Source organism: Aspergillus multicolor (genome assembly GCF_047715735.1).
Source record: "Aspergillus multicolor strain CBS 133.54 unplaced genomic scaffold BDW74scaffold_11, whole genome shotgun sequence".
Classification (NCBI taxonomy): domain Eukaryota; kingdom Fungi; phylum Ascomycota; class Eurotiomycetes; order Eurotiales; family Aspergillaceae; genus Aspergillus; species Aspergillus multicolor.
The window spans coordinates 672964-699883 of record NW_027395962.1 but is presented as its reverse complement, the minus strand read 5'-3'; the positions used below and the strand labels follow the sequence as shown (position 1 = coordinate 699883).

Here is a 26920-nt window from a genome sequence, read left to right as displayed (position 1 = left end):
CACATGGCCTCTGGGACAAGAGGCAAAGTATCCTTCGATGAAGTCGAGCTGGACATAGAAACGAGCGCTTTGCAACAATTTCTGCTAGATCAGTCTCTTACTTTAGATTTGTAGTATGTAAGTTGAATTGGACAGCAAAGGACTTTTGAAAGGGGTGGGCTTGTTCGTGGTGAGATTATATATATTGGTCACCGTGGCCTGGAACAGGGAGATGTCTTCTTGGTACCTCTTCCCAACTCCAATATGACGTGGAGCATTCGTAATTGAGTAAAGTGATATACTTTGGAAGGAACCCATTAAGCTGGATGACCTAATACTCCCAATATGGATATGTTCCTACATAGGCACTAGGCAGGGTAGGTAGCCCATCGATCGCAGCGCGACGGGATCAAGATGGCTATAGCAACCGCCCAACAGAATCCGCAGAACGTTCACTTGATCTTGTTACCAGAGACTTAAGCGACAGGTTTGGTATTGGGCATCTTCTATCACCGCGTAGTTTGGTGTGTACACAAACAGGGCAATGCAGATCAAACATAGAAGGTTATAAAATATACTTCGTATGATACCTTCTGACATGGGTACCAAATGGCTCGGACGTAATTCATGCTATTCGTTACCTATCAAGATATGTACCTGGGTGTAATTCCAACGGGAACATCAACCCTGAGAGATCTATGCATTATGACATGACGCATCCCGGGTGCAAGCGACGGCAGAATCAGAGCTTCACGGCCGCCGGTGCACAGCAAGCCTTCTCCTGCGGATGCAGCGTCGACTGATTAAACGATTGCGAAGATTGCGGGACATCGAGCGCCGGATTCCTCGTAAAAAACCCATCAGGCTTAAGCATAACACTCACGCGCTCAACCGGCATAACCGGGAAATCCTCAATGCGCGGGTTATGCGTAAGCCCAAACGTATGCCACAGAACCAAATCCTCATTTTCGACATTCTCATTGCGACTAACCCACCCCTCAACACCCGTGCTGTTCTTACTCTGATTCGTGAAGTCGCCCGCGGCAAAGAGCTCGTCGTCGCGGTATTTCGTGACCCAAATGGGTTTCGTCGCGAAGACGGCACGACTATATCCGAATGATCTCGGATCCGCGAGGAGCATCTGTGCCGGTGAAGCTTGGAGTTTATAGCTGACGGGTTTGTACGTAATCGGGTTTATAACGGCGTCGTTGCGGATTTTAAAGACGCGGTGGCTTTCCACGCTCGTACTTGCGGAAGAGGATGTCTTGATGATCTCTTCTTTCGTTGTGTACCCCACCAGATACGGGTTCTGATCGTCCGCGGGCATGGGCACGGAGTCCTGGTATATAACGGTGTTCTTGTGTCCGTCGATGGCCGGGTCAATGCGGAACGAGAACATGTGCTGGTGGAAGGGGGCCATAACCCCTGGTCCGACGTTCGTCCCCCAGGGAACGGTTGTGCCGGGCTTCTCGTTGTCGAAGGGGACGGTGCTTAGGATTCCGGTCGCGCGCACCTCCAGCTCGATATTCGCCGCCTGGTCGAAGATGTACGCGAAGATGTACTCGTAGTTGGATACGGTGCAGATCATCTGCACGACGAGCTGGCGGTTGCGCACGGCTGTTGCGGCGCCACTGCGGTAGTTTGTATGTTTGTGTTGGAGACCCGCGTCTTGCTCGTGCAGGCAGATTACATTCTGTAGGTGCACGGGAGCACCCTCGGAGTCGCACCGGTATCCGTCGAAGTACTTGATGTGCCCGAGGCAGTCACAGCCCAGTGACAATTGGTTGGCTGTAATCCCAAAGCCGACGTCGCCGACGTCGAAGGCTTGTTTGCGGTGGAAGGGGGCGCGGGGGTCTACATCCGCCACTATTAGTATGGTTTTCCTTGGTAGGAGTAGGGGATAAGAGGGATGAAATGGGAAAAGAGTGCTCACCTCCATACGGAACCGTCATCTCACTCATCGACAACCGATAAAACACACTCCGGTTGTCATACGTGATGTTGTGAATCACAAGACCCTCACGGCTGTTGAAGCCCACCCTGAACCGCCACTTCTGCCAGTACACCTCGTTTCCAGTTACTGTAAAGCTCGGTCCCTGCGGCTGGCTCACAAGCAACGGCTTCAGATCTTTCCTCAGATCCTCTGTGAGCAGGTCGTGCGCGTACTGGATCGTGTCAACGGGCTTCCACGGCTTCGTCTCGCTTTCCACACTGGCATCAGCTGTGGCTGGAAGATAATCCATGCGCACGAGCTCGCGCGTCAAGCCATCAAAGACCGGCGAGAACTTGCATGGCACAGAATAGTGGTTGTTCTGCGGGTGATCCGTGCCAACGATGTACATGTAGCACTGGAACAGGCGGCGCGATTCATTCGGGTCATCGCAGCCGTAGATCCAGGGGTCGTTGCAGACAGTTACACCGGCGGGGAGCTCGAGTTTAGCGATTTCGGCTTTCACGGCGGGGTGAGACAGGCACAGGGCTTCGATTTCGATGAGTTCGTCGGTGTCGACTGGCCCCTGGACTAGTTAGCCATCATCCTACCATAGCTTGGGATGCATTGGGAGGGAGTTTAATGTACTTGGATCTCTTTAGGCAACTCCTTTGCATAAACAACGCTCTTGGTATCGGCATTCAGCAATCCCTTGAAAAAGGCGCCTGTGTCCATGCGGTGAAACAGAACTTGCAGGAGGCGGGTGGGTTTGCGGGGGAGGGGCTGGCCCAGCCGCTCGGCTTCAATGTAGGGGATGACTTCGGCCTTGATGGGCTCCTGCAGGTCGATCTTCTTGTAGCGGAGGGGGACATTGGGGAAGGCGGATGAGAGGATCTTCGTGGCGAGGGTGATTTCCCCCGGGGTGACGGGGTCGAAGGTGTGGAGGTTTGTCATTTCGGAGGGAGATGGAGTGGGAAGTGTTGAAGGGTAGAACAGGAGAAGAGGTTGGGAGATGGGGAAGCTTTATATGTGTTTCTGGAGAATGTCTTTATCAGTCCCCGCTCTCTCGGTGATGCGTCCTTGCAGTTGGAGAAGAATAACGGACGGTGATTGGCTCGGCGCATCTTTGGCCTCTTGGGGTTTAGCGTGCTGTTTTATCTTATCGGTTCCTAGATAAACTCATCCAAGATCCGATTCCGATTTCGGTCCCGGAGTCCTCACACCTGTTCTCTACGTACCTATCTACAGGCACTGTCTAGAAACGGAAAGCTGCTCCTTATACTCAGAGGCTTATGGCTCTTGTAGTTTTAAAGGGGGAATATCTAGCTATGTGGCAGACACAGATCCTTCAGGGCGTACCTTAGATCTGAGGAAGGCTGTTCGGGGCACAATGCCTGAAATATATATTTCTAGTCTGTCCCACAGATTGACCGATTTCACGCTGCCCGTAGTCTACGCACAACAACACAAGATTCCTACAGCAATACGAGTCTATTCAGTACTCCTATACTCGATTCTTTCTCCCGGAGAAAGAGACTTATCCAAACAGCTACATTCACCGGCTTATATCATTGCGTGCCCGTATCAACACCTTTGAGCCCTACCTACCTAGGGATCGCCCATATTCACCAAGATACAGGCATAGATAGTACGAGGGTAGCAAAGCCTGCCCCCTCTTTTCCAACGATTATACTTTCCTCCCCTCAAAGATGTGCTCCTTTCACTGCTAGCACCCTAATAATCATAAAATCCACGCCTCTTCCCCATGACGCAGACACTATTCCGACATCAAGCGCAATCCCTCAGTCTCAAAGTCGCAGCGTGCTGGCCGAGAGAGGTCACACATGACAACTCAGCGTCGACCCCCCATCTATCATAACCCCCTGACCCGTGATATAACTCGCCCGATCACTGCACAGAAAAACCACCGCATCAGCAACCTCTTCCACATTCGCAATCCGGCCCATGGGATGCATCTTGTCCACCATCTCAGCTAGGCCGGCATCACTATCTATAGCACCCCTAACTCCAGGCGTATTCACAAACGACGGACAGACGGCGTTGACGCGGATGCCGTGGGGAATGTTATCAAGGGCTACAAGATTATTATATCATTCACCTACAGGGACGAAAAAGTTGATATATAGTATGGTATAACGTACCAGCAGTCTTCATCATCCCAAGCACAGCATGCTTCGCAGCTGTATACGCCGCAACTTCACGCATACCGACATAAGACGCCGCCGAACCCAGGACAGCAATCGAGCCGCGCGTTGAGCCTCGTTCATCACCGAGTACAGAGTGCAGCGTTTTCGGCTGCTGCTTTTTTATTTGCGTACTCGCTTCGCGGATGACGTTGAAGGTCCCGGTGACATTGACGTCTAGCATCTGTTTTAACGCGGCAGAGTCGGACTCCGCGATTGCAGCGTGGCTGTTCGGTCCGATCCCCGCGGCGTTGACGCAGTAATCTACGCGTCCGAAGGAAGAAAACATCCAATCGAAGGCGGCCTTCACGGAGATTTCATCCGTGATGTCGATGTGCGTTGCTTCGACGCGGAAGGAGGCGCTTGTTGCTACCTTTTGGCATAGGGATGCCGTCTCCTGAGCGGCGGTGGTGTCTAGATCCGCGATTAGGATGGATTTTGCGCCGTCTTTTGCGAGAGTTAGGGCGCAGGCGCGACCGATGCCAATGCCTATGGCTTGTGGTCAGTGGTGGGAAGTTTGAAAGAACCGGAAAGGGTAGGGCAGCTGACCTCCGCCTATGACGATGGCGTAGCCTGTGATATTCATCAAGATCAGAATGTTAAGATATTGGAAAGAGCTCCAGAACAAGGCAAACTATCGTATCCATCCAGCTACACTTAAAATGTCGACCTAGATACCAGTATGACATTTGCTGACAGTCATGTGATTGGTATGATGTCAGGACACGAGGCACGAGCGGTGGCTATTCCAAAGTATAAGAAAACACGAGGTAGCGTACGGTAAAAGTACCTTTGTTCTTCAGTTGCGAATATTTCAGCGCGCTCTGCAGGGGGACGGCGCACGCTACCTACCTAGCTACCTACGTACTTAGGGTTGGAAAACGACCCCGGGGTCCTGGGGATAGGACAGAATGCTACGGTTAAAGAAAGGACCTAGACAGCTATAGATCAAAAGCAGGTTTCGTGTCTATAATAGACGTGGTCAGCTCCGCATCAAACCTGGACTTCCATTGCGGCACTCAAGGGGACCTTCACGACATTAGGGCACAGTACCCCGGTCGGGTGCTACCACATGGTCACTGTAGACAGTCTGCCTTTTCCGAAAGTTTGATTCCAGCTCAACCAGATCAGCAGAGCCCCTATAATTCCTGTGCTGATTCGGGGGCTTATGCGCCACGTATTCAGGCCTTGAGCTAGCTTGCGCAACGGGGATAACGCCCTTCACCCGTTTCCTCCTCTCGAACAACGCCCACGCAATTGCCGTTATTGCTATTACCCCCAACGGCACACCGACCCCTGCGCCAATTGCCGCGTCATGGTTTTCCTCGCACTTCGGACATTGCGAATATGCGCCCGCGGTGTTGGTGCTGGTGCGAGTGGTATTCGTCCCGTTCGCGGTGCTCAGATTGCTCAGTGCTGCCACACCAGGCATGATGGCCCCTGCTGCAATCCCAAACGGCGCTCGGCCAGCAGCGCATGCTGGCCGGATATCGCTCGTGTTGCTGACGATCGAGTTGCAGCAGTACTGGATTCCCGAGTCGTTGGAGTTGGTCAGCACGACAATCGAACATCCGCCGGTCGGGTTGCAGTCCACTACCACTGCTGAGCATTAACGAGGCCCATGTTCTAGGATACCAGGGAGGTAGACTTGCGGCAATGGTTCGTGCACTCCTTGATCTTATAGTTCGGGTCCGTGCAGCTGCCGCGACCGAGCACGTACGGTTGAGCTGTCCGCAAGCACAGGCCATTGTCAAGGCATATGGCGTCTCGCTCGCAGCAGTTGCTGTTTTGGACTGGTCGGCATGGTACGTGGTCTTTTGCTACTGTACCTGGTCTGGGGAAATAGCAGGTTGCTGTGGATTGGGTATGGGAAAGCGGTATGAGCGTGGAAATGAAGAGGGAGAGAATTGACAAACGAAGAGATTTCAGCTGAAGGATTCTGGTTTTGCAAGGTCACACAAGCACCGCCGGGGTCTTTAAGGGGTAGGAGCGAGATTTAAGAGCAGAAGAGGAAGCGACGACCCTGTTCTCACGGGGCATGACTGACTCAACAAGCAACTGCCTGTCACACGGCCATCCTGCATGAACTCATCCTTTTAACAATTTGTTCTATCATGATTCATAGGTATCCTTGAGTATCAAGGCCGCACTGACTCCTGAGGGCACAATAATAATGAGCCCGAAACCCCAGCATGCAGCCTGTGGTTCGTCCGTCGAGAAAAAGAAAAGACCGGGTGCAAACAGCCGGTCGCACAAGCAGATCATCCCAATACCAAACTGCACGCTATCACGTTCATCTGACGCTGTCCATGGTTTGATTTATCGAGAGCCAGGCTGAAAATTGAGGCTGCGCAATTCCGTCCAGCTTTGCCGGGATCATAACCACCTCAATTATCTCCAAACGACGAGAGCACTGCCCTGGATGCCAGGATATCGTGTCTTAGAACGGGCCAATGGGGCCCTTCGACCAAGCTTGTGCCACCACAAGCTACTGCTGGGCTAAGAATAACCTGCATGATCCCTCTGGCCCTCCCAATCGGCGACATTGGCTCCCGCCGCCAGCCTCTTGGATACGAGGTCCTATGCCCTATGAGAGCTGCACCCCGCCATCCCACTCGTGTTGGGGTGCATCCCACTGGTCTGGTCTCGCTGGGAGGGGGGCTCTGACATGGCTGCACTCAATTTGTCGCCAGTGAATCAGAGCATTCACTGCGGTCGATCCATCCAGGCCCGGCGCCGACTCACCTCAGCCAAACACCCTATCCGCTTATTCTTGTCGTTGGGTTCCAGACCACGCTTGTCCCCTCTCAGCAACTCTTTATGATCCTTGAGGCTCTGGCCTGTTGTTAAAATGCTGCTCAGCGGACTTTCTCTCCCGCTCCCTCGCTTCATGGCTCCCATCCGTCGGCAACCATGGCAGGTGTGTCTGCTCTTGACCATCACCTGCTACTTGCTTCTACATTCGCTACATAGCACCAAGACTGAGCTGAGCTCGCTTGCTGTCTCATCACGACCGGCGTCCGTTATCCGACCGGCTGATTTCGCGCAACGGGAGCGGCAATGGAGGCCGGCCGACGACAACTTCCCGCATCCCGTTGAACCTGCTGGACCGGGGACAATGCGCGATATGAGGTATGCGCGATGCCTCTGAAACCATTGTTAGACAATTGACGAGTCGTACAGAGAAGAGAAGTTCTACCTTGGCGGGACATTGACCGTACAACCCTGGGATGAGTCGGCGCCACCTGCACTCGCCATTTACGACCCATACCCAGACTACAACAGCCGCGCATGGACATCGCAATGGAAAGGAGGGTTCAAAGCATGCGAAGGTCCGCGCGGACGGGCCTTGAATCGGCGAGATCCCGATGATATGGTGCGCGCCTATCCCGGGGTCCAGGAGGGTGGGTACAACCCTAAGCACGGTCGCTTTCGCGCATCTTCCTAACAGGGGACACTGGATAATGTAGGCTTTCCTCATCCAAAGTATGGAGCTTATGAGGCTCTTGGTCTGGACGGATACACCTGCACCACTCGTTCATCCCGCCTCGGTGCGTACGGCTACACTGAGGCAGGATCGGACCCAACCGTCAACACCCTGCCGTGGGATACCGTCAATTGGGGGAAACTGCAGTCACAGTGCTTCCAGCGCAACGCAGACAGATTCTATGAGCCAAGGAAAGCGCCTCGCCCGAGCATCCTGCCGCTCAACCCTATCCGAACCGATCCGCCGCCGGACGACGAACGAGACCAAACCTCACCAAAAACGAAAAAGCGGTCGGCCGTGATACTCCGCGCCTGGCACGATATGGTATGGACCGACAACGTCAAGCAACATGTCCGGTCGCTCATCATGGAACTATCGCTGCACTCGGGTGGAGAGCATGAGGTGTTCCTGTTGACCCACGTGAAGGACAACGACCTGCTCTTGTATCTCACCGACGAGGCCAAGATACGAGAACTCAAGGAGAAGTTCATCCCGCCGGAGTTTTGGGATATTACGATCCTGTTCAACGAGCGGACGTTGCAAGGCTGGTATCCCAAGGTGGACGAGCATCGGTATCTACCATCCAAACTAACACCCTTCCACTGATGTGGGCACAGCTAACAGACATAACCTACCTAGACCAGTATACCAATACGCGCAACCCCTCCAGATCTTCTCGACAATCTTCCCGGAGTTCCACTACTACTGGCAATTCGAGCTCGACTCCCGCTTCACCGGCCACAGCTACCCCTTCCTTGAACGAGCGGCCGAATTCGCGAAACAGCAACCGCGAAAATATCTCTGGGAACGCAACGCCTACTTCTACATCCCCGGCGCACACGGAAACTGGGACGAGTTCAAACATATGGTCGACGAGTCACTGCGCACGAAAACAGATCCCACTGTTTGGGGTCCCGCACCCCCCTCCGACTGGATCAAGCCCGTCGGCCCTAAACCGCCCGTCCCCAGCCCAAAGAACGACAACTACGAATGGGGCGTTGGCGAGGATGCAGACCTCATCACCTTCCTGCCCATCTTCGACCCCGCAGACACGACCTGGGTCTTCTGGCACATGCTCTGGAACCTCCCCCTCGACACAACAACCCGCCGAACATCCCCCGTGATGATGGGCCGGTATTCGCACCGCCTGCTGCAAATCATGCACAACGCACAAATTGACGAAGGCGTCGCACTCGTCTCAGAAATGACACCCTCATCCTTCGCACTCTGGCACGGCCTTAAGGCAGTCTACGCCCCGCACCCCATCTACGCCGACGGCAAGTGGACGCCCAAGGAACTAAACAGCATCGTGAATAAAGCTGCTGGAGGTCCAGCCAAGATAAACGGCGGCAAGGATAGCTTTTGGAACTGGGACCATAAACTCGATCATATTGTTTATCGCATGAGCTATATGTTTACCGGTCAGCCTGGGGAGGATTTTTATCGGAGGTGGCTTGGATATAGGGTTGACTCGGAGCAGTATACGGATGGGAGTCGGGTGAGTTTATGTTTATTCCTCAGGGGTGAGGGTTCAAGAATGGCTTGACTGACTTGAGTGTTTGTTTAGCATCAAGATGCGCAGGGGCTGAATTGGTATGATGGTGGAGATCTGGTAAGGAATCCCTCCGCGCGACTAAAACTGAGAGATAGAGATAGGTTTCATTTGCTAACTCCATGTAGAGAGAGGACCTGTACGGACCGCTTTGTCTTCCATCTATGCTACTTCATCCGGTCAAGAATACCGAGGAGAAGAAAGGGCCGGATATGGCGGTTCCTGTTTGATTTCGTCGAGCTATTGGGGCTCTGTACATTACTATTTCTTCCTCCTGAATACTCATCCTGTGATTGGTTTGTTGTTGCAGAATGCATGAGCTATGATATGATGTAATATTATTCAAATTTAAGCCCTGATGAACTCATGTTATGCCTGTCCGAGACTATTGATTCTTCTCAATACCTATACATTCTCATTCACAGTCCATTACATGCAAACAACCTGAAGACGTTCTCGTCCCCCTTCCATCATACTCTGTATATTACTTGCAAACCCCCCAGTGGTCATAAAACCCCGGCCGCCGATCCATCTTGCACTGGCTGTTACAGCACCACGCGCAGTTCTGCCAGTCGCAGCATTTCTCGCCCGGGTTCAGGTGGCACTCTGCATAACAGACTTGTTAGCCGGGTAGGTATAGATGTGGGTGTGGTAGTAAGGATGGGAGGAAGGGGATGAAGGGAGGAAGAGGAAGCGCACGTTCTGGTTTGAATAGGGAGTCGTCGAGCCGGACTGTTATGGGGCGCGATTTATCAGATCTTGAGGGTGGGGTGATGTGAGCTCGGGCTGTATCGTGCACGTTCATGTCCAGGTCAATGTGTTCCTCGGCGGAGCGACCTTGGAGACAGCAGGTCCAGCAATCGTCCTGGGGACATAAATCAGCCAACTTAGGCATTGAAACTCAGAGTATGCTTTACACACAGCCGTATAAGTCTCCTCCTTAATAAGATATTCATGATTAGCCGGATTTTCCTTATGCTTCTCGACTTACACTTCTTCCGGTGCGGAAGAACAGGTTGAGGCTATACGTACCATCAAACCCGGACAAGCAATCGGTTCAGTAGAACAGGCCTGGAGACACCCGGGACTTGCGGGAGGATCGTGGACTTCCTGTACTGCTAGGGCAGTCCATTTCGTGTACACCTGGGACCTGGCGTTTATGCAGGGGGCGATTGTTAGGAAGTATGTGATGGGGAGGAGAGAGGTGCGCATTATGGGTTGGTACTCCTGCTAAGTGAGGCTGTAGATGAATTGGTGAAAACAGAAGGACGAGGAAGGATTGGTTGAAGGTACGATACATATGGTCAGTCTGGCTGTCTATGATGCTATGTTGCGTAAGTACCCCAGTATCCAGCCCAGCCCATGTAACTTTAAAGGAGCGCTACCCATGGCACCAGCACGGATGGCATGTAGACTATCGGTGGGGTGAGTATGGTAGAGTCGCACTGGTGTGCCAACCGTGACATACTCACAATGAGCTACCAGCATTTTCATGAACGCAGACGCCACATGCAACGCGCGTCTCAACTGGTAACGGCATCAGCTCAGGATCACAGTTGCATATAATTGTAACAATGATGCCCGTGTCTCTAGGGCAGAAATGCGACTTCAACCCGATATTTTGTCGGCAAACCCCGTATTTCCTCGAAGAGAACGTCGCAACTATTGTAGGGCATTTAGAGTAACAGTTCATCAGATATTATCATGAGGGAACTGCAACCTAGCTCAGAGAAGATCAAATACGGTACCGTTAGGGCTACCTACGGAGACGGAGATGACGTCAGTCAGATATGCACTGTCTGCCTCATACAGTGACAGGGCTCTGACTATTTATGGAAGAACGTCTTTCAGTGTCTAGTGGGTACTCCTCGTACCCACGGACATTGAATGGAGAGCAATCTAAATTGTGATTACGAATTCCATCACAAACTCAATTTCCACCTCCAAAGTGGGCGGCCGCAACCCGAGCCCTAACCCGCCACCCGATTGCTCTTACTGCATGATAGATTTATTTTGTCATATATCGGTAGAGAACACGAAGTTAAAAAGATCCCGCTCTAAAATCAGGAGAATATGAGCGCCAAATCAATCATCTCCGTTGCGAAAGCTGAAATGGACGAGGCGACCAAGTGCCAGGGTGGGGTCGGGTCCAAGGTTGGAATCAGGTCGCCTGGAGGGGGACGGATGCCTGAATACAATGCACATGTTCGCTTGTATATTCTGAGGTACAGAATCAAAAGCATGTCTCTGATACCTGACTCCATCCAGCGTACAGCACCGCCATGGGCCTCATGGGTCGCCTTACGGGATCTGATCTCGATTGGTGTCTCAGCACAGCCTGCTGATGCCGATCATCCACCTAGAGATTCTTCCCGGGACCAATCGCATTAAATTATGCAAGTACTGCTATGGAGAGTTTGAGACATGCTTGCGAGCGCTTCTTGTCTCCTAATACGGTCTTCCATTCTCATAAGCATATCACACTCTGATTTTGAGAATAAAAATAGATCTGCGATGCAGTATATAAACCCCAAAATGCCATCCTTTACAACAGTTAGAGAACATAAACAGAAAAACATTCAAGCCCAACTTCCCACGTCCCTGGAATCCAGAGTTCTCTCACTCAACTACTTCAAAATGCGTTCTGCCGTCCTTGCACTGGTTGCGTCTCTTGCTGCCCTTGTCTGCGCAAGCCCCAGCGCCCGCGCCAATCCAGCGGGAGTCGAGAAGCGCGCCATCGACTCCATCACGATCTTCTTCTATAACGAAACCGACTCCTGGAACCAGACCTTCCCGACTGACTTGAGCCCTTTCGAGATCGGTAAGTCGCAACCCGTGAGAATCTAGAGTATGCTGACGACGAGGTGAATAGACAACCCCGCAACCGTCACCAGGATCTACAACCCTGGCGGTGCAATCTGCGTGTTTTCCGGGACCGAGGGCGGATCCTGGACTATTCACATTGGCGAGACTGCGTTGGAGGATCCGCAGCCGCTGAAGTCGGGATTCTGCAGCGACTTGTAGTTTCCTGTATGGAGCGTCTAAGTACACCGGGGGTTGGATGAGATGCTACCTAGGAGCGGGACAATAGGAAGACGTGACAGTGTGTGCATGAGTATCGGCTCAGGTAGTGGTATTACGGCTATATGAGTCTGTTGTTAACATTGAAGAGCTGTATTCTCTTCACTTTGTAAGAAAAACCGGGGTTTATCTGCACGCAATTCCTTATCTACATACATACGATACATGAAGGCAAAAGGTATGGTAGCGTCCCATATAGGATGCACATAGGATATCCAGCAGGTGAACCAGGTCTCCGAAACAAGGAGGCAAAGAAAGTGCACAAACTGCCCCATGATTGAATCTAGGGCGGACTCAGTGGCGCTGATGAGTCCTCTGGTGGACGGCGAGATGGTCCTTCCGACCGAAACGGCTGTTGCAGTTCACTTCGGGGCAGATGAATGCCTTGGGCGCAATATGCACCGACTTCAAGTGGCGCATGAGGTCCGCAACACTGGCAAAGGAGTTGTGGCTGCGGCATCCTAGCCAGAGACAGTTTAGTACCGGACGGTCTTCGCTTAAGCAGTTGCTTTGCGGAAAGTCAGCAAGATAGTAAATTGAGTGTACTAAGGGTTAGGTATGTATACAGCTGTGAATGGTTGATTGTGCCATGGTTATGACCCAGCGGGTGAGGGCTTGGGACACCAGCCGTCCAGAGGGCTCGCTTCTGACCGTGGAATTGCCTACCAGGAGCGTAGTTCGACAGATTACATTGCGTGCTCGACCCTGGTAGTAGGTCAAAAGGTGCTAGATTGGCGAGATGACCAGTGAAAGAGGGTGGTATATCAAGGCTTGGGCTGCTGAATAAGGTGCCATTCTCAAGGGTGAAGCAGTGCTGGTTTGGCACGGCCCCAAGAGCTTGCGAGTCAAATGGTGCCCCTATTGTGGATTGTCCACTGCCATTATAGTAATGAGAATCTCCCAGTAACTGGTCCGCATGACGGTATTTTGCAGGCAGGTTGAAGTGAAAAGAGTCGATTGGCCAATCCATTGTAGCAGTGGTCGCGGCGCGAGGCTGGTAAACCGATTCGTCCTATAGGAGCAAAATAACAACTAGAAAGTAATTGGTCTGACAATATGATTCGACGCTGAAAGCGAAAGTCTATTGGAGGAATGCGAGGACAGGCCTTATAAACCAATCAGAACGACGACGGACTTCTTGCTTCCGTCACCCTCAGCCAGTTGCTCGGCAACTCTGCTCGCTGATAAGCCTGCAATGCCATAGGCGGGGGAAGATAACAGGAACCAATAAGGCCGCCGGGCCCTATGTGCTGGCAGAGGCTTTGCCCTCCTATTCGCCATTTGCGTCTACATCCATAGGGCTCTGACCAATAGCATTGTTCTCTGCTGGACCCCAACAAGCATGTAGACCTAAGATCATTCTTGGTAAAGCCCTCAAATGCCCACTGGGCCGCTGTGTTGGCCCGAAGAGGTCAGTGAGCATTGACTGATGCGGAGTCAAACAGATCTTTGGCGGGGGTTGCTTGCCTACCTCGGCACTATGTAAGCAAGCCGCCCGGCAAAGGCAGCGTTTCTTCCTCCTAAAAAGGTTCGCAGGTTGCCGAACAGTTTCGTGAGTTGCTTCTATCTCTAATGGCTAGTAGAGGAGCGTTTGAATGCTTGATATGGTATGTTGATGATTCTGTGTTTTACGCACCAACGCGGACGGGATGCCACTTTGCCCGTCAAGCGCTCTTGGACAGTCATAAAATCCGCAGGTGTCGACTGGACAGACCAACCGATGCGCTGGTGGAATTCGCCTTGGTCTTACCTAGGTAGAGTGGTGTCGAAAGGGTGCTAGGTATGGGGCACTATACTAAGCCTGCACCACCATACCTTGAGGTATACAATTCGAAAGTCCCCAGGGGGCAGCAGCATGGCGAAGGCAATGAGATAAGTAGAGCAACAAAACGAGCGGGAGAAAGGTTGCCCGTATTGGGGCCTAATCTAAGTCCAATCCCAGAGCCCCAGAAACTCCTCTGAGAAACTGCCCAGGTCGTCTAGAAACCCCGTCCCTAAGCCCGGTTCGAGAAGCGAATCTTCTTGCGCCGTCGCAGTCGCCGTCATGCTATCCCAGCACGCCTTCATCCCGCGGAGTTTCTCAGCCATAAGATCATAAACCGTCGCCTCCTGATTTCGCGCTGTGCCTATGGCATCCGGTCCCATCGTCCCTCTAACCTGGGAATAGCGCTTACAGGTCTCGTCCAGCATCGCAGAGACATCAATCGTCGCTGCCAGCAAGCTCCGGTCCCACTCAACGTGGTTGCAGATGGCGAGACGACAGATATTAGAAAAAGCGCGGATCATGCTATGCCGCATCAGGACCGAGAAACCAGGGTACTCGGCTGCCGGGATAGAGTGAAAGACGGTGATCCAAGACTTGACGCTCTGCAGGCAGCCGTACAGGCATTGGAAGCGGTTGTTTAGGGGCTCGAAGAAAAAGGGAGAAGGGAGGAAGCCGATTTGGTTGATTGTGGCCTCGGTGTTGTGCAGTTCTAGCTGGAGGACGTTGTGGGTGAGAAGATGCGTGGGTATGGATTGATTTAGGGCGCGCAGTTGGGACTGTAGAGATCTAAAGTGCGCTGAGGCGTCGGGTTGGCTCAGGGATGAAGGATCGCTGGCGCTAGTGGTGAGGTATGTGGTGGCAGCGTCGGCGAGGAGCCGCAGTTTGACGAGCTGGGCGAGGAGTGGATCTGACGGGGCCTCGTTGTGCTGTTCAATTGTGCGTTGGTATTTGTCGAGGGTGGGGGTCCACTTGAGACTCTCGCCCTTCCCTTGAAGAGACCGACTGAACATGTCAGCAGCGAACTAGAGATAAGAAAGGCAGAAGCTTACACTGTGCTAACCAGGAAGCAACCCATCACAGCCCGCTGCTCGTCCAGCGACGGGGCGCTGTGGGCTACAGGTGGGTTATTCATTCCTTTCACGTCAAGCATCAGGCTGAGCCCGGGGTCTGGGGGCGCTGGCTTGTCGAGGGCTAAATCGTAGACGATGGAGATAGCAAGTTGAGTGAGACTGGTGGACGGGCATCTCCCATACGAGTGCCATTGGTCCCTATGCCATTAGCACTATCAGGGGCGGCTCGTCACGAGTGACAGGGTAAACTAACCAGCTAACAAACACAAGTACTGCCCAGAGAAAATCCAGGCTCCGCCTTCCCTCGATGTATGCCTCACGGCCAAATATCTCCCGCGTCTCCTTGGAAAGTGCCTGTTGTTGCGCCGGCCGAGTGCACGCTACAGTCATAATGCTCAACCAGAGCAACGGCCTCTCCTGACGAAGCTGCTCAGCTGTGATAGAGCTCGATAGGACAAGGAATGGTAGGCTCCCAAGCATATGCGTCCGAAACCAATTCAGACATCGTTCCGCTTCGGCGGGTTCGGGCTCGAAGGGCGAGGTCGCGACAAGGCAAGTCGATATGGTGGACTGCGACTGCCCAACACACCACAAGCCTGTCGCGCTTATACTACCGCTCGTCGAATTCACGGGAGACCGACTGATCGTAGACCGGAGCATGAACGCCAGTCCTTCGACCTTTTCCTCGAGCTGCTGCACTTGGGTGTTCTTGGTGATTCTATTAGTAGTCGCCTGGCGCTTCCGGGCTGGGGGCGACGGGTGGCATTCTTTGTTCATTCGCGTGCATCTAAACTGTTAGAGCGTTGGGGGAAAGGCAATAGAAAGGGTGCGATACCTTTCACATTTCCCTTGTGGACTGGGGAAGGCGCAGCGGGCCTTTGCGCGAACGCAGTTTGTACATGCGCGGGCGGAGATTTTCCTCTCTCGCTCAAAGCGAGGTTGAGACCGACTCATGGCAGACGGGATGATCGTAGATCGGGGCGATTTTCGGATGGACGTAGGAGTAGGAGATGACTTGGGTCCGAAGGTGAGGTTGATGCGAGGAAGAGTTGGAAGAGAAAAGAGTGGGAGTCGGGGTCGGAGTTACGGCAGTCGGGGTCGGAGTTTAAGCCCAAGTCCGACTCCGTCTCCTCCACCGCAGCGACTCCATCAGACCTTCCCACTGACCATTATCACTGGCTACTTACTATACCTACAGGTACTCCCCCCTCTTTCTACGGACTATCCTCTCCATCAAATAGGGACAACTCTCCTGGATCTGACCGGAGCAGTGTTGCTTGCAGCTCCGGTTGCCCTTGTGCTCTACGCAGGTATATATACCCTGGACGTTGTTCTTGACTGGACATGATACCACCATCACCTCACCACCAGCTCGCATTGCCTAACATGCAGCAGTCCCCTCTAAAGAATAGCCGTGACTCCCAGAATGGGGGCGAAAAGCTCATCGATCATGACAAAGCACCAAGAAATGAGCCTGGATACACCACAGGGCTACCGTTGGTCGTGACGCTGTCATCTCTAGTCCTTGCTGTGTATCTGATGCTTTTAGACACTTCCATTGTCTCTACGGTATGAGCAGCATCTTTCCTAGGTGAACTAATCTGAGTGGTTCCATGATTGCAGGCCATTCCTCGTATCACTACCACCTTCCACTCATTGAATGATGTTGGTTGGTACGGGACAGCGTATCTAGTGACCAAGTGAGTTGCCCATTCTGTTCATACGACCATTCGAATTGGGCTGACCATACCAGCTGCGCCGTTCAACCTCTCAGTGGGAAACTGTACACATACTTCAACAGCAGGGTGCGTCTTCCTCCTGCATATTCGGAGAGGTCAGGTCTCGAGGGCTGACACTGTAGCAGTGGACATTCCTCGCCTTCTTCACCGTTTTCGAACTAGGCTCTGCCATCTGCGGCGCAGCGCAGTCCTCGAACATGCTCATTGTCGGTCGCGCTTTGGCCGGTATTGGCTCGTCCGGCCTGCTCAATGGTGCTTTCACAATCCTGCATGCCAGTGTTCCTGCAGAGCGACTACCCCGTAAGTCATCGCTGATCCTATGAGCATCTAATAGCAAAGCGAGGGTTCTAACTGGGGACACTGCAGAAGTGACCGGGGTCCTCATGGGACTCAGTCAACTGGGTCTACTGTCCGGACCCCTGATCGGAGGCGCCCTAACGCAGCATGCTTCCTGGCGATGGTGTACGTTGACCCTAACCCAATTCTTTGGAGAGAGACTGTAACCCTAGCCAGGCTTCTACATCAACCTCCCATGTGCCGCGATAATCTACCCAGCGCTCTTCCTCATCCGCGTCCCAAACCACCGCGCCCACTCCATAAAAGCGCAGCCCCTCCGCAACACCCTTCTAACCCTCGACCCAATCGGGTTCATCCTCTTCGCCGGTGCAATTGTCCAGCTCCTCTTCGCCCTAAACTGGGGTGGCACCAGCTACGCCTGGGCCAGTGCCATAATCATTGGCCTATTCGCGGGATCCGCGGCAACATTTCTCCTCTTCCTTGTCTGGGAATACCGCATGGGCGAGAGCGCAATGATCCCGTTCGCCCTTGCAAGGCGCCGAATCATCTGGTCCAGCTGTCTCAGCTATGGCCTGACCATGGGCGCAATTATCTGCTGTACCTACTACCTGCCCATGTACTTCCAGGCTGTCAGGGGGTCATCGCCAACGGGGAGCGGGGTGTCGCTGTTACCGAGTATAGCGCCGAATATTGTCTTTGCGATGGCTGCCGGGGTGTTGGGTGTGTTTTTTTTTCGCTTCCCCCTTCTCCCTTCTCCCTTCCCTCATTTTCTTCCTCGCTGATACTAATCCATCTCCCCTTGCGCTAACTAATAATGTCGTTGGTAGTGGGACGGCTTGGCTACTACCTCCCGTTCTCCCTACTCGGCGCATCCCTAACAACAACCGGCACCGCGCTGCTCACGACCCTAACCCCGACAACGTCCACCGCGCGCTGGGTCTCCTTCCAAGTCCTGCAGGGCATAGGTCGGGGCCTCAGCATCCAGATGCCACTGCACGCCGTGACGCACGATGCACCGGCGGGCACGCACTCAATCGCGACGGGCCTCGTCGTGCTGAGCCAGAACCTGGGAGGTGCGGTGTTCTTGTCGCTGTGCCAGGTTGTGTTTAGCACGGGGTTAAACAATGGGTTGGGGCAGTACGCCCCTGGTGTTGATGCGGTTGTTGTTGAAGCGGCGGGGGCGAGTGGAGTTCGAGATGTTGTTGGAAGGGATTCCGGTGTGCTGGACGGGGTTCTGAGGGCTTATAACGGCGCGATTATGAATGTTATGTATGTTGCTACGGCGGCAGCGGCGGGGTCGTTGGTTTTTGCGTGCGGGATGGGGTGGGTGAATGTTAATGGTAAGAAGGGTAAGGCCGAAGAGGGTGCACAGATGGGACAGGGGAACAGTAATACGGATTAAGCGTAGGTATGTGAGAGATAAGTTCGCAGTTGGCGGTCACAATTAGACAATCCTGCAACAATACTCCCATACCTTCATCGCGCAACCTGACCAGATGTTGTACATGCTATAGAGGGTGCCTGACGAACCTTAGAGTATCCTGACGCCATCCATCACTTCCGATTTCAGAGAGAGCAAAAGAGGCGGTAATCTCAATCGCACCTTCCATTCTCAGTTGGAATAATAGACAAACGGGACCCCGGGCCTTCAGGAACAGTTGCCACAGTGAGCCTGGTACCTAGGTACGGTAGGTTTCGTACCTACTATGGTAGCTTGAGCCCGGCTATTCAACTGTATATGACACCCTGCTCACCCCCTTCGAGCGAGAGATCTTCTTGACCACAATGCTGCCCACCAAACTGCAGTCCTTAACATGCGTTCCACCACAAGGATAACTACCCAAACCCTCCATCTCAACGACTCTCCCGAACTCCTCTCCTTCTGGAAGCTTGAAGTCATCGGTAACTCCAGCGCACTTCTCCCTCAAGTCCTCCATCGACCACCAATGGATCCTCACTGGACTCGCTGACCGCACGAACTCGTCCGTCTTTGCCTGGATCGCATTCTTATGCTTGCCCTCGATGAGTCCTTCGAACATAACCCATGCAGCATCTGGGTAGTGCGATGCCTTGGACTCTTTGAGTGGAGGAAGCACGCCCTCGCGAATGAGTGCGTGGATCGCGAGACTCATAACATGTCCAGCGGTATGCAGACGAGAGTGCAAAGTTCGTGTTCTGGCGTCGATGGCTTGTTCAACCCCTTGTCCTGGATTAAACCCAGGCGTTCCGGTCGGAGCAAAACGGCCCAAATGCAGGACCTGACTTCCACTGGCCGGATGGCGCACTGATTTTACCTCGAACATTGACGGCGACTGGACAGGAGATGTTATGACTCCGATATCGGAAGGCTGGCCGCCACCTTGGACATAAAATATGGTGCTATCCGTGACGACCGCATGTTCGATGTCCGAGTTGGCCGGGACAAGTCCTTGGTCTGGCGCTGGAAGCTCCGAGACTGGAATGACCGAGATAATACTGGACGTATAACTCGTCCGTTCCATATCGTAATGGTAGACGAGTTTCGTGGACTCCGCCATAATGATCTGTTGCTCGGTTAGGTGTCTGCATCATCTGGTGGACGGGAACGCGTACTTTATGTCTGGTTACTAAGCGTTGAGGTGATGATTGAATGCAATCTCTAACCCGGCGGGGATTGGTGCGTCTATAAATGTCTGCTTAGCCAGCTGGTCCGAGCTTGGGGCTAAGGATAAGCCTCTGGGGCACTCCACTCTCGGAGAAGGGAATGCGGATAGACGTGCCGCCTGTACTATTAGCAGCCAGCATGAGCGGCTGTCATGGTGTTTCGTTATTCAAACAGGCCGTTCTTTCTAGCCCAACGGCGGGCAAATAGACTTGTTTATTGAGGTCCAATTCAGATCAGGATACTTGCGTCTGTGGAAGGGAGTTTCTGAGTACAACTTTCGCCAAGGTAACGAAAACTTCTCTAGACAAGATTGTGGATGATGGACTGTTGTACGCGGGGACACTAAAATAAGGGTTCAGTTTATATACCTACAGGTACCATAGGTAAAGCATTCCACGTAAATCGGTATAGATATCTACAACTCCATATATTATCTGCAACATGGTCTTCTTCAACTTCTTTAATACAAACTTACAAGCTTCGAGGAATTAAGGTTGCTGCATGTTGCTTGAAGCGCTAGGCAAGGGAATTGTTGAGTTCGCCGACGAGATGTATTTGATATTGTGTGACTTTTGTGTTCTTTCTTTATAATGGCTACGATAACTTATAAGTGATTGGGACTCGGACTCCCCTTGATTGTATATTGTATCTATTTGGATATCTTGATCATCTCCCTGTTACCATGTCACATGAAGATACTGACGGGTCAACACCCAGATTAGTAGAATGAAGGGAACCCTCCTACAGTGCTCTATGATACAATGCAGGCTAGAGTTCGACAATCCCCTAACTCGGCCGCCATGCTGACCGGGGAGGGGTGCGTAAAATCGACGGAGCTGGAGAGGCTTATACTCTAGGGCTATCCCAACCGCAGAATCAAGGTATGTCCCCCCGTATATATTTCCTCGCTTACGACATGATACGTGTCATGGGCACGCCTCTGATAATGACGATGCGATTGCAGCAAGTACGTATGAGAGCCCCATGTCGCACATGTCTTTCGATTGTATCCAATCTTTACAGAGATGATTGGGGATAGCGTTGGAAGGCATTCTACGCCATATATAATTGACGATGACGGAATCTGCGTAGGCCATGACGACGAAGATGCCGGCAAACAACTTTGGATGCTCATTGTGCTGTTCCTAATGTGCTCTTCTCATGTCATGTCCAACAACGCAATACCTTGGGTAGGAAGCTCGCCACACGACTCCTAGCATCAATGAGACAACTTACGGAGTATTGGTGATATCACATTATTGCCTCCAAGGTTCTGTTACTTGTGTCGTGCTCAGACCTGGACCGACGATCTGCGTAGATCTGTCGATCCCGGCTACTCCGTCATGCTCAATCCCTTTGGTGCCAGATGCCACTGGCCTGGAGATAGGGCAAGAACCTGGGCAGATAATTACGTATGTTTTGTAAAGCACTACTCTCGGGTAATCAATCATTCAAGCTGGCCATTTGAGACCTGCAAACACGCTGCATTCGACAAGTGGTCTTGCGTCACTTGGCTGTCCAATTCTTGGGGTATGGGTCTAAGCATCGATCATGAATTCACCATGACGGGAACCCAAGATCCAGGAATGCAGATCAATGCTTCATGCACACCCTCGGACAAATAATAGCATAGTCTCATTGCGTGCCACTCCATAGTTTGCAGATCGCGAAGCCCACATGCCGTGATCCTCGACATACCTGAGTAGGCAAAGAGCTGAGATCTACCTCTAGACTGACGTCTGGCCTTCCGATCTAGGATATCACACATTACGCAATGAGCGTCAACACTGGTCTGGACATCAGGAGGTCAGGGATAAGGGCGTGAGCGCACCAACCCCGTGATGAATCGCTTCAAGGGCATATAACTCGCCCTCTCGCACCCCAGGTTGCCAATCATTCAAGCAACACTCAACCACAAACAACTTCAACCCATATCCCAACCTCCCGAAGGATCTTATCATTCATTTTTCTCCATATCGGCAGAGAAACAACGAAAGAGACATTATGAAGTACTCAACCCTCTTCCTCACCTCCCTCCTCGCCGCCACCGCGACCGCAGCACCTGCCGGCGACCCCGCCGTCGCTCTTGACCGAGCAGCCACTCTTGACAGACGTATGCCGCTGGACCGGGCCACTGCCCTAGACACAAAGACCGATGCCGCCGCTCTGGACAGACGGGCTACAACTCTGGACGCGAACGAGGATGCAGCCACCTTGGACAAGGCAGCTACCCTTGACAGACGTGCTAAGAACCTCGACTCCAACGAGAACGCAGCCACTCTCGACAGACGCGTTCCACTGGACAAGGCAGCTGCCCTTGACGCCAACGAAGACGCAACAACGCTTGACAAGCGGGAACCTCTGGACCAGGCGACTGCCCTAGACGATCTCGACCGCGTCGCCCTGGACAGCGTGAAGCGTGCCACCGCACTCAACAAGGCAACCGCCCTTGATGCCAAAGAGGACGCCGCAACGCTAGACAAGCGTGCACCGCTTGACCGCGCCGCTGCGCTTGATGAGCTTGACCGTGTCGTAAAGCGGGCTACCACTCTCGACGAGGCTGCTACACTCGACTACCTTGACCGCGTCAAGCGTGCCACTGCCCTTGATGCTAAAGAGGATGCGGCTGCCCTCGACAGGAATGTTGCTACTAAGCGTGCTACGGCTGCTGCTGCGCTCGATGCAGAGGAGGATGCTGCTACACTGGACAAGGCTGCCGCTACCAAGCGCGCCACTACCCTTGATGCCAACGAGAATGCGGCTGCTCTTGACAAGGAGAGCGTTGCTCCCACGCTTCCCAGGTTCAACCTCGACCGTTCTAAGCGCGGCACCGGCGCTGCCGCCCTTGATGCCAACGAGAACGCGGCCACTCTCGACAAGGCCGCTGCCCTTGACTAAACAGCGTCCGGGCAGCATGCAGCTGTGGACTAACCCATTTGGTTGTAGTAACTTACCTGGTGAGCCAGGACTACTTGATGATTTGTTGATTTGGTACTACGATAGTATACAACGGATAGCCACGGGATGGTCGTCTTGTGTCTGGGTCCTTCTTCTTTTCCTCTATGTTTTGATTGTTTTGTAACGAGCGTCTATACTGCAAGCGGAATGCAATATACACAGAACAACTTTATATCCTCAATCATCTAGAGAGCACAATTATCCTAACACTTGATTTGAATCTACAAGTGTGTAATGAATGACTCCGACAGTTCCCTATAGTCTACCAGTCGGAACAACCCACCACCGCCCTAAAATCCTGCTAGCAGAATGTAACTCAATGCACTTGGCTCTCGCCTCGCGCTATCCTTTGTTCAGAGGATCGTAGTGCCCCCTCTGGATGAGGTTAATGGAAAATGCGGGCCGGCTAACCTCCCGTCCCTCCGCCCCTCGGCATGCCGAACCTTACCGTAATGGCTGGATCCACGGAGCACTCCTCCGCCAGGTGGCCCAGCGGTCATTCAGCGGGATTTCAGCTAAGACTTCGTTATCCTGCTGAGATGAATGAGAAGTTACAAGAGCCCAGGGGCCTGTCCAGCGGAGTACAGTTCGTTCTTACGCTGAACAAGGAATGCGAGGGCATCACTGTATTGTCTTCACCTGAACAAAAACATCACCTGAAATTGGTTGACAGATTTAGTTACTCTCTTCAACACCCGGATTCAATGCCGTTACGTTAAATTGACCACGGCTCTACCCCGAACCCTCACTCAATCCCGCCAACCCAGCGCTCCGGATACCCGTCGCCGCTCCTGCGCCGCGGCGATGCGCCCTAAAATAAGGCGACACCGTAGTTCGTTCCAAGTGCTCATTCGTGCGCCGCTCTCCCCAAACCCTCTCCTCCTCCTGTCTATACCTCTCCCTCCAGACCCTGTTCGATAGGACCGGAAACAGCCCCCAGAGAAACATAGAGGCTTCCTCATCCTCGCTCAAATCTAGCCCGGTATTCGCCCATTTCCTACCATCACCTCGGAGCTCGTTGCGGTCAATCCGCGAGAAGCTGAAACATCGGCCATATGCATCTCGTCGCAACCAACGTGGTCCACCACGAGAATTGTGGCGAGGAGCATGGTCGTTACGATGACGAGCTGCATGACTAGGCACGCCATGCCGAGGGTGACGACGAGGATGCAGAACGCAAGCCAGGTGATTGTGCGGAGTGCTAGGTGCTGCTGCTCGTCTTCTGGCTTTGGCTCAGGAGCAGACACTTGGTTGTTATGCCGCGAATTGTATTGATTGTTACGGCGTGGCCGTTGGGGAGGATGATGAAGAGCCTCGCGGTGTCTAGATTACTATTATCGTCTTGCTGCGCTGCCAGGGTCTGTGTATTGATCGCTGCTCTAATGGAGGATGCTATCGCGACCCGTGTGACAACGGTGACGGTGAGAGCTAGAGAAAACGCGAGGCCGTACGCGTCTCCCAGTAAGACTGCTAAAATAGCGAGGATCACGTAAACGAGGGCACTAGCGGCAAGCGGTGTCTTGGGTATTCCATAAGGTATTCAACAAGCCGATCGGGTTGATTTGATGCTTGGGGCGCGGGATCGGCAATGCTAAGATCAAACGCAGTCGTGCTCCACGTTAGCTCTTGAGCGAGCAATCACCTTGCGAACCAAGCTGCAAGATCCGTTGCAAAGATTCCATCGCCGATGTTGTAAAGGCGGAATCCAGAAATGGGATTCATCATGGAGTTGTCGGCTATGACTTGCGGCGCCACGATCAGTAGATATTCCGCGAGAGGGCAAAAGACCAGGCGGCCAACGGCATCGCGAACGCTTTCGGCGTCCAACATGGTGACAATGCCTAGTACATCGAGTTTGAAGGGGCTCCAGTGAGCGACTGATGAGAGGAGTGGCATTCTGATCAGAGGAGACGAGAGCTGGTGAGCTGGTCTTTTGCTTGACAGAGGGCGGTCGTGTGGCGTTTCCGAAGCAATCGGGCATACATACCAGGATCCACGAGAGAAATCGCAAGATGGATCATCTTCTCCTACCCAGAAAGCCGCGACTACCATCCTTAATCTCGCTCCATGTCCCTATCCTCGGAGACGAACCATACGACGGGGGCGATTTTGCAACGTACCCTGATCGTCAAGGCTGGGCCAAACGGGCAGTGAGGCAGTGGCAAGCTGATTTTGAGCACCCGTCCAAGAAGTTCAAAGCATTCCTGCAACGATGGTTATACTTTGGCCTCTTGCATGCCCTCCTTGGTTCCGCGAATATGTCGAATTTTATGATTGAAGATCCTAACAACCCCGGAGCGAAGCTGCTGTCAACTAGAAAGCTTTATTCCCATCTGTGTGGCAGGAAGGACGCACTGATGTTCTCCAAGGAACTCTGGGGCGCTGGAGGGCCAAATTTCGTATGTGTGAAGGTGCTGGGTAGCTTCAATGGGTCATGGAAACGGAAAAGCACAGACCCCAAGGAGTACGACCTGAACAAAATTGAGACTTTCCTGCAATTCGTATATTATGAGGAGCCTACGGATCCTCAGGATCCAGTAGTGACGTTGTCCATGGCACATCTGCCAGACCTGGACCTTCACTTGCTGCATAACTGGACCTCCAATAGACTATTTCCCTTGTTCCCCTGCGTGTCCAGTACCGTGGCTACAGAGCTGTGACGCAATGCCGGGTGGTGTCCATCGGAAACTATGCCGTTGATGCACGATCTCACTATGGCTGGTCGCGTGTTCATGCTGGCGCTTGAGCGGCCCGATGCAAACCTTACTCACCATACTGAGGGTCCGCTTGCTTGCACACAGACGCACTGCCAACATCGGGCATTGTCAGAGGAAACCTATAACAACAAACATGCTTCGGGTTGTACCGGATGTCAGGAAGTGGTGGCAGAGTTGGGGACCCTTTCAGACATCCTGCGTCGAGGCGAGACCCCTCTCATTCGTATGGAACTAACCGCAGGTGCACCGAGACAAACTGCCAGCAGACTGACTCTTGAACCTGCGACGAAGCGCACTCCATACGTTGCAATCTCCCATGTGTGGTCCGATAGCCTCGGAAACCCCAGACGCAACTCCATTCTATCATGTCAGTTCCAGCTTCTCTGCAAGCTGACCAGGGCCCTTCCACGAGATCGCAGGTCACTCGAGACAAGGCACTTCTGGCTAGACACACTATGCGTCCCGCCGGACGGGGTAGAGCCCGACGCCCAGCGCAAAGCCCTGAATAAATTGCGCAATGTATACGAAGAGGCCGCCAAGGTCCGTCCTGGACTCCCGGCTCCGCACATGCAACAGTGCAGGATTGCCGGAGCATGAACTGCTGATGCGGATTTTGTTCTCACCATGGAACCGGCGACTGTGGACATACCAGGAAGGCGCGCTCGCCAAAAGCCTGTTCTTCCAGTTCCGCGCAAGGGCCCACGACATCGACGAGATGTACCGAGCATACATACAGCGCAAGCCCGTTATGATCGATGCTACACTAGGTCCATCCATCAAAGCAAGATACCAGAGTCTCCGCGGCTGCTGCGACGCGGGCTCCAGCTTTGAGCGAAGGATAGGAACAGTAATCAATACCTTGAGATTTCGCACAACAAGCGAAGCAGCGGACGAGGGCCTGTGTATCGCCGCTCTACTAGAGCGAGACGTCAATAGAATCCTCGGTTCGCCAGCAGACAAACGAATGGAAGAACTTTGGTAAATGATACCCCATGTCCCAAGCCGGATCTTGACCCACGGGGGAGAATCCACGGCCTCCATGAGCTGGGCTCCAAAAACCCTGCTCTTATCTGGTAGCAACATCGAACCAGAGTCGGGCATTGATGGTGCAGTTCCGGGTCACGGCATCTGGCTCTCCATAGCGGACTCTGTGGCGCTGGCGGAGATCACGCAGAAAACCCTGCAACTCAAATGTCCTGGTATAGTATTTGATGTCGGTCACACGCGCCTGGCCGAGCTCTTCATTACCAAGGACACGAACAACAGGTGCTTCACGGTACGGTTACAACCGCAGAAGCTGAATAGACCTGGAAACGACATCATCTGCCCAAAAGAAATGCACAGCACGGAGCACATCGCGTTCTTTGATGTGTAGCATCCGCAACCCATGCCTGGGACGGATCTCAAGCAATCTGGCATCATCATCGCTGTAACCAAGTGCGATGGCGGGGTCATCTACGGCAAGAAACTATGTACTGCCAGTGTTCAGAAACGACA

The 26920-nt window shown here is 53.0% G+C and overlaps 14 protein-coding genes across 14 annotated transcripts; 7 read left to right on the top strand and 7 right to left on the bottom strand.

Annotated features, from left to right (window-relative positions):
- Positions 1-398: 398 nt before the first annotated feature.
- On the bottom strand, positions 399-2863 carry BDW74DRAFT_185119 (copper amine oxidase; the record flags this gene model as incomplete). The annotated part of the gene is made up of 3 exons (XM_073730970.1): positions 399-1833; positions 1913-2495; positions 2558-2863. 3 exons carry the CDS (start codon positions 2861-2863, stop codon positions 722-724), a joined length of 2001 nt encoding a protein of 666 aa, XP_073584319.1. The 3' UTR covers positions 399-721.
- Positions 2864-3626: 763 nt separating this feature from the next.
- Positions 3627-4916, bottom strand: BDW74DRAFT_18083 (SDR family NAD(P)-dependent oxidoreductase). Its single transcript, XM_073729837.1, has 3 exons — positions 4663-4916; positions 4072-4602; positions 3627-4004 (listed from the first exon to the last, which is right to left on the bottom strand). Exons 1-3 carry the CDS (start codon positions 4697-4699, stop codon positions 3748-3750), a joined length of 825 nt encoding a protein of 274 aa, XP_073584318.1. The 5' UTR covers positions 4700-4916; the 3' UTR covers positions 3627-3747.
- Position 4917: 1 nt separating this feature from the next.
- BDW74DRAFT_18097 (uncharacterized protein) lies at positions 4918-6213 on the bottom strand. The gene is made up of 2 exons (XM_073729869.1): positions 5762-6213; positions 4918-5712 (listed from the first exon to the last, which is right to left on the bottom strand). Exons 1-2 carry the CDS (start codon positions 5859-5861, stop codon positions 5153-5155), a joined length of 660 nt encoding a protein of 219 aa, XP_073584317.1. The 5' UTR covers positions 5862-6213; the 3' UTR covers positions 4918-5152.
- A 599-nt stretch (positions 6214-6812) lies between these two features.
- On the top strand, positions 6813-10064 carry BDW74DRAFT_152845 (DUF3405 domain-containing protein). The gene is made up of 6 exons (XM_073724432.1): positions 6813-7245; positions 7297-7517; positions 7584-8172; positions 8240-9098; positions 9168-9212; positions 9281-10064. Exons 1-6 carry the CDS (start codon positions 6965-6967, stop codon positions 9380-9382), a joined length of 2097 nt encoding a protein of 698 aa, XP_073584316.1. The 5' UTR covers positions 6813-6964; the 3' UTR covers positions 9383-10064.
- Positions 9948-10708, bottom strand: BDW74DRAFT_152840 (uncharacterized protein). Its single transcript, XM_073724431.1, has 4 exons — positions 10625-10708; positions 10185-10566; positions 10074-10091; positions 9948-10017 (listed from the first exon to the last, which is right to left on the bottom strand). Exon 2 carries the CDS (start codon positions 10450-10452, stop codon positions 10210-10212), a length of 243 nt encoding a protein of 80 aa, XP_073584315.1. The 5' UTR covers positions 10453-10566; positions 10625-10708; the 3' UTR covers positions 9948-10017; positions 10074-10091; positions 10185-10209.
- Positions 10709-11694: 986 nt separating this feature from the next.
- Positions 11695-12243, top strand: BDW74DRAFT_18027 (uncharacterized protein). The gene is made up of 2 exons (XM_073729700.1): positions 11695-11973; positions 12025-12243. The coding sequence occupies exons 1-2, from the start codon at positions 11790-11792 to the stop codon at positions 12174-12176; spliced, it is 336 nt and encodes a 111-aa protein (XP_073584314.1). The 5' UTR covers positions 11695-11789; the 3' UTR covers positions 12177-12243.
- Positions 12244-12527: 284 nt separating this feature from the next.
- Positions 12528-13203, bottom strand: BDW74DRAFT_177959 (uncharacterized protein; the record flags this gene model as incomplete). Its single annotated transcript, XM_073729054.1, has 2 exons — positions 12528-12741; positions 12800-13203. The coding sequence occupies 2 exons, from the start codon at positions 13201-13203 to the stop codon at positions 12528-12530; spliced, it is 618 nt and encodes a 205-aa protein (XP_073584313.1).
- An 872-nt stretch (positions 13204-14075) lies between these two features.
- Positions 14076-16188, bottom strand: BDW74DRAFT_185117 (Zn(II)2Cys6 transcription factor domain-containing protein). The gene is made up of 4 exons (XM_073730969.1): positions 15904-16188; positions 15322-15855; positions 15048-15266; positions 14076-15000 (listed from the first exon to the last, which is right to left on the bottom strand). Exons 1-4 carry the CDS (start codon positions 16020-16022, stop codon positions 14160-14162), a joined length of 1713 nt encoding a protein of 570 aa, XP_073584312.1. The 5' UTR covers positions 16023-16188; the 3' UTR covers positions 14076-14159.
- Positions 16189-16454: 266 nt separating this feature from the next.
- On the top strand, positions 16455-18506 carry BDW74DRAFT_167766 (uncharacterized protein; the record flags this gene model as incomplete). The annotated part of the gene is made up of 7 exons (XM_073726730.1): positions 16455-16637; positions 16692-16768; positions 16822-16873; positions 16933-17107; positions 17174-17269; positions 17321-17824; positions 17932-18506. 7 exons carry the CDS (start codon positions 16455-16457, stop codon positions 18504-18506), a joined length of 1662 nt encoding a protein of 553 aa, XP_073584311.1.
- Positions 18371-19717, bottom strand: BDW74DRAFT_17999 (putative alanine--tRNA ligase). Its single transcript, XM_073729609.1, has 2 exons — positions 19697-19717; positions 18371-19647 (listed from the first exon to the last, which is right to left on the bottom strand). Exon 2 carries the CDS (start codon positions 19639-19641, stop codon positions 18829-18831), a length of 813 nt encoding a protein of 270 aa, XP_073584310.1. The 5' UTR covers positions 19642-19647; positions 19697-19717; the 3' UTR covers positions 18371-18828.
- Positions 19718-21752: 2035 nt separating this feature from the next.
- BDW74DRAFT_177955 (uncharacterized protein) lies at positions 21753-22646 on the top strand (the record flags this gene model as incomplete). The annotated part of the gene is made up of 1 exon (XM_073729053.1): positions 21753-22646. The coding sequence occupies one exon, from the start codon at positions 21753-21755 to the stop codon at positions 22644-22646; it is 894 nt and encodes a 297-aa protein (XP_073584309.1).
- A 1258-nt stretch (positions 22647-23904) lies between these two features.
- On the top strand, positions 23905-24319 carry BDW74DRAFT_17997 (uncharacterized protein). Its single transcript, XM_073729596.1, has one exon. It carries the CDS (start codon positions 23963-23965, stop codon positions 24197-24199), a length of 237 nt encoding a protein of 78 aa, XP_073584308.1. The 5' UTR covers positions 23905-23962; the 3' UTR covers positions 24200-24319.
- A 399-nt stretch (positions 24320-24718) lies between these two features.
- BDW74DRAFT_177953 (uncharacterized protein) lies at positions 24719-25366 on the top strand (the record flags this gene model as incomplete). Its single annotated transcript, XM_073729052.1, has 1 exon — positions 24719-25366. The coding sequence occupies one exon, from the start codon at positions 24719-24721 to the stop codon at positions 25364-25366; it is 648 nt and encodes a 215-aa protein (XP_073584307.1).
- Positions 25367-25420: 54 nt separating this feature from the next.
- On the top strand, positions 25421-26798 carry BDW74DRAFT_177952 (uncharacterized protein; the record flags this gene model as incomplete). Its single annotated transcript, XM_073729051.1, has 3 exons — positions 25421-25963; positions 26076-26401; positions 26501-26798. The coding sequence occupies 3 exons, from the start codon at positions 25421-25423 to the stop codon at positions 26796-26798; spliced, it is 1167 nt and encodes a 388-aa protein (XP_073584306.1).
- Between the last annotated feature and the right edge of the window lie 122 nt (positions 26799-26920).

What these genes read in the sequence shown, in the direction of transcription:
- BDW74DRAFT_18097 (XM_073729869.1), bottom strand. Translation starts at nt 5,861, where the DNA reads ATGGCCTGTGCTTGCGGACAGCTCAACCGTACGTGCTCGGTCGCGGCA. An exon ending in TGCACGAACCATTGCCGCAA is followed by an intron (nt 5,713 to 5,761) that starts GTCTACCTCCCT and finishes AATGCTCAGCAG; the next exon opens with TGGTAGTGGACTGCAACCCG.
- BDW74DRAFT_18083 (XM_073729837.1), bottom strand. Translation starts at nt 4,699, where the DNA reads ATGAATATCACAGGCTACGCCATCGTCATAGGCGGAG. An exon ending in CGCCATCGTCATAGGCGGAG is followed by an intron (nt 4,603 to 4,662) that starts GTCAGCTGCCCT and finishes CACAAGCCATAG; the next exon opens with GCATTGGCATCGGTCGCGCC. An exon ending in TGGGATGATGAAGACTGCTG is followed by an intron (nt 4,005 to 4,071) that starts GTACGTTATACC and finishes ATAATCTTGTAG; the next exon opens with CCCTTGATAACATTCCCCAC.
- BDW74DRAFT_17997 (XM_073729596.1), top strand. Translation starts at nt 23,963, where the DNA reads ATGCCGCGAATTGTATTGATTGTTACGGCGTGGCCGTTGGGGAGGATG.
- BDW74DRAFT_152840 (XM_073724431.1), bottom strand. Translation starts at nt 10,452, where the DNA reads ATGTATCGTACCTTCAACCAATCCTTCCTCGTCCTTCTGTTTTCACCA.
- BDW74DRAFT_152845 (XM_073724432.1), top strand. Translation starts at nt 6,965, where the DNA reads ATGCTGCTCAGCGGACTTTCTCTCCCGCTCCCTCGCTTCATGGCTCCC. An exon ending in CCCAAGGTGGACGAGCATCG is followed by an intron (nt 8,173 to 8,239) that starts GTATCTACCATC and finishes TAACCTACCTAG; the next exon opens with ACCAGTATACCAATACGCGC. An exon ending in AGTATACGGATGGGAGTCGG is followed by an intron (nt 9,099 to 9,167) that starts GTGAGTTTATGT and finishes GTGTTTGTTTAG; the next exon opens with CATCAAGATGCGCAGGGGCT.
- BDW74DRAFT_18027 (XM_073729700.1), top strand. Translation starts at nt 11,790, where the DNA reads ATGCGTTCTGCCGTCCTTGCACTGGTTGCGTCTCTTGCTGCCCTTGTC. An exon ending in CTTGAGCCCTTTCGAGATCG is followed by an intron (nt 11,974 to 12,024) that starts GTAAGTCGCAAC and finishes CGAGGTGAATAG; the next exon opens with ACAACCCCGCAACCGTCACC.
- BDW74DRAFT_17999 (XM_073729609.1), bottom strand. Translation starts at nt 19,641, where the DNA reads ATGGCGGAGTCCACGAAACTCGTCTACCATTACGATATGGAACGGACG.
- BDW74DRAFT_185117 (XM_073730969.1), bottom strand. Translation starts at nt 16,022, where the DNA reads ATGAGTCGGTCTCAACCTCGCTTTGAGCGAGAGAGGAAAATCTCCGCC. An exon ending in GTACTTGTGTTTGTTAGCTG is followed by an intron (nt 15,267 to 15,321) that starts GTTAGTTTACCC and finishes CTAATGGCATAG; the next exon opens with GGACCAATGGCACTCGTATG. An exon ending in TGCTTCCTGGTTAGCACAGT is followed by an intron (nt 15,001 to 15,047) that starts GTAAGCTTCTGC and finishes TGACATGTTCAG; the next exon opens with TCGGTCTCTTCAAGGGAAGG.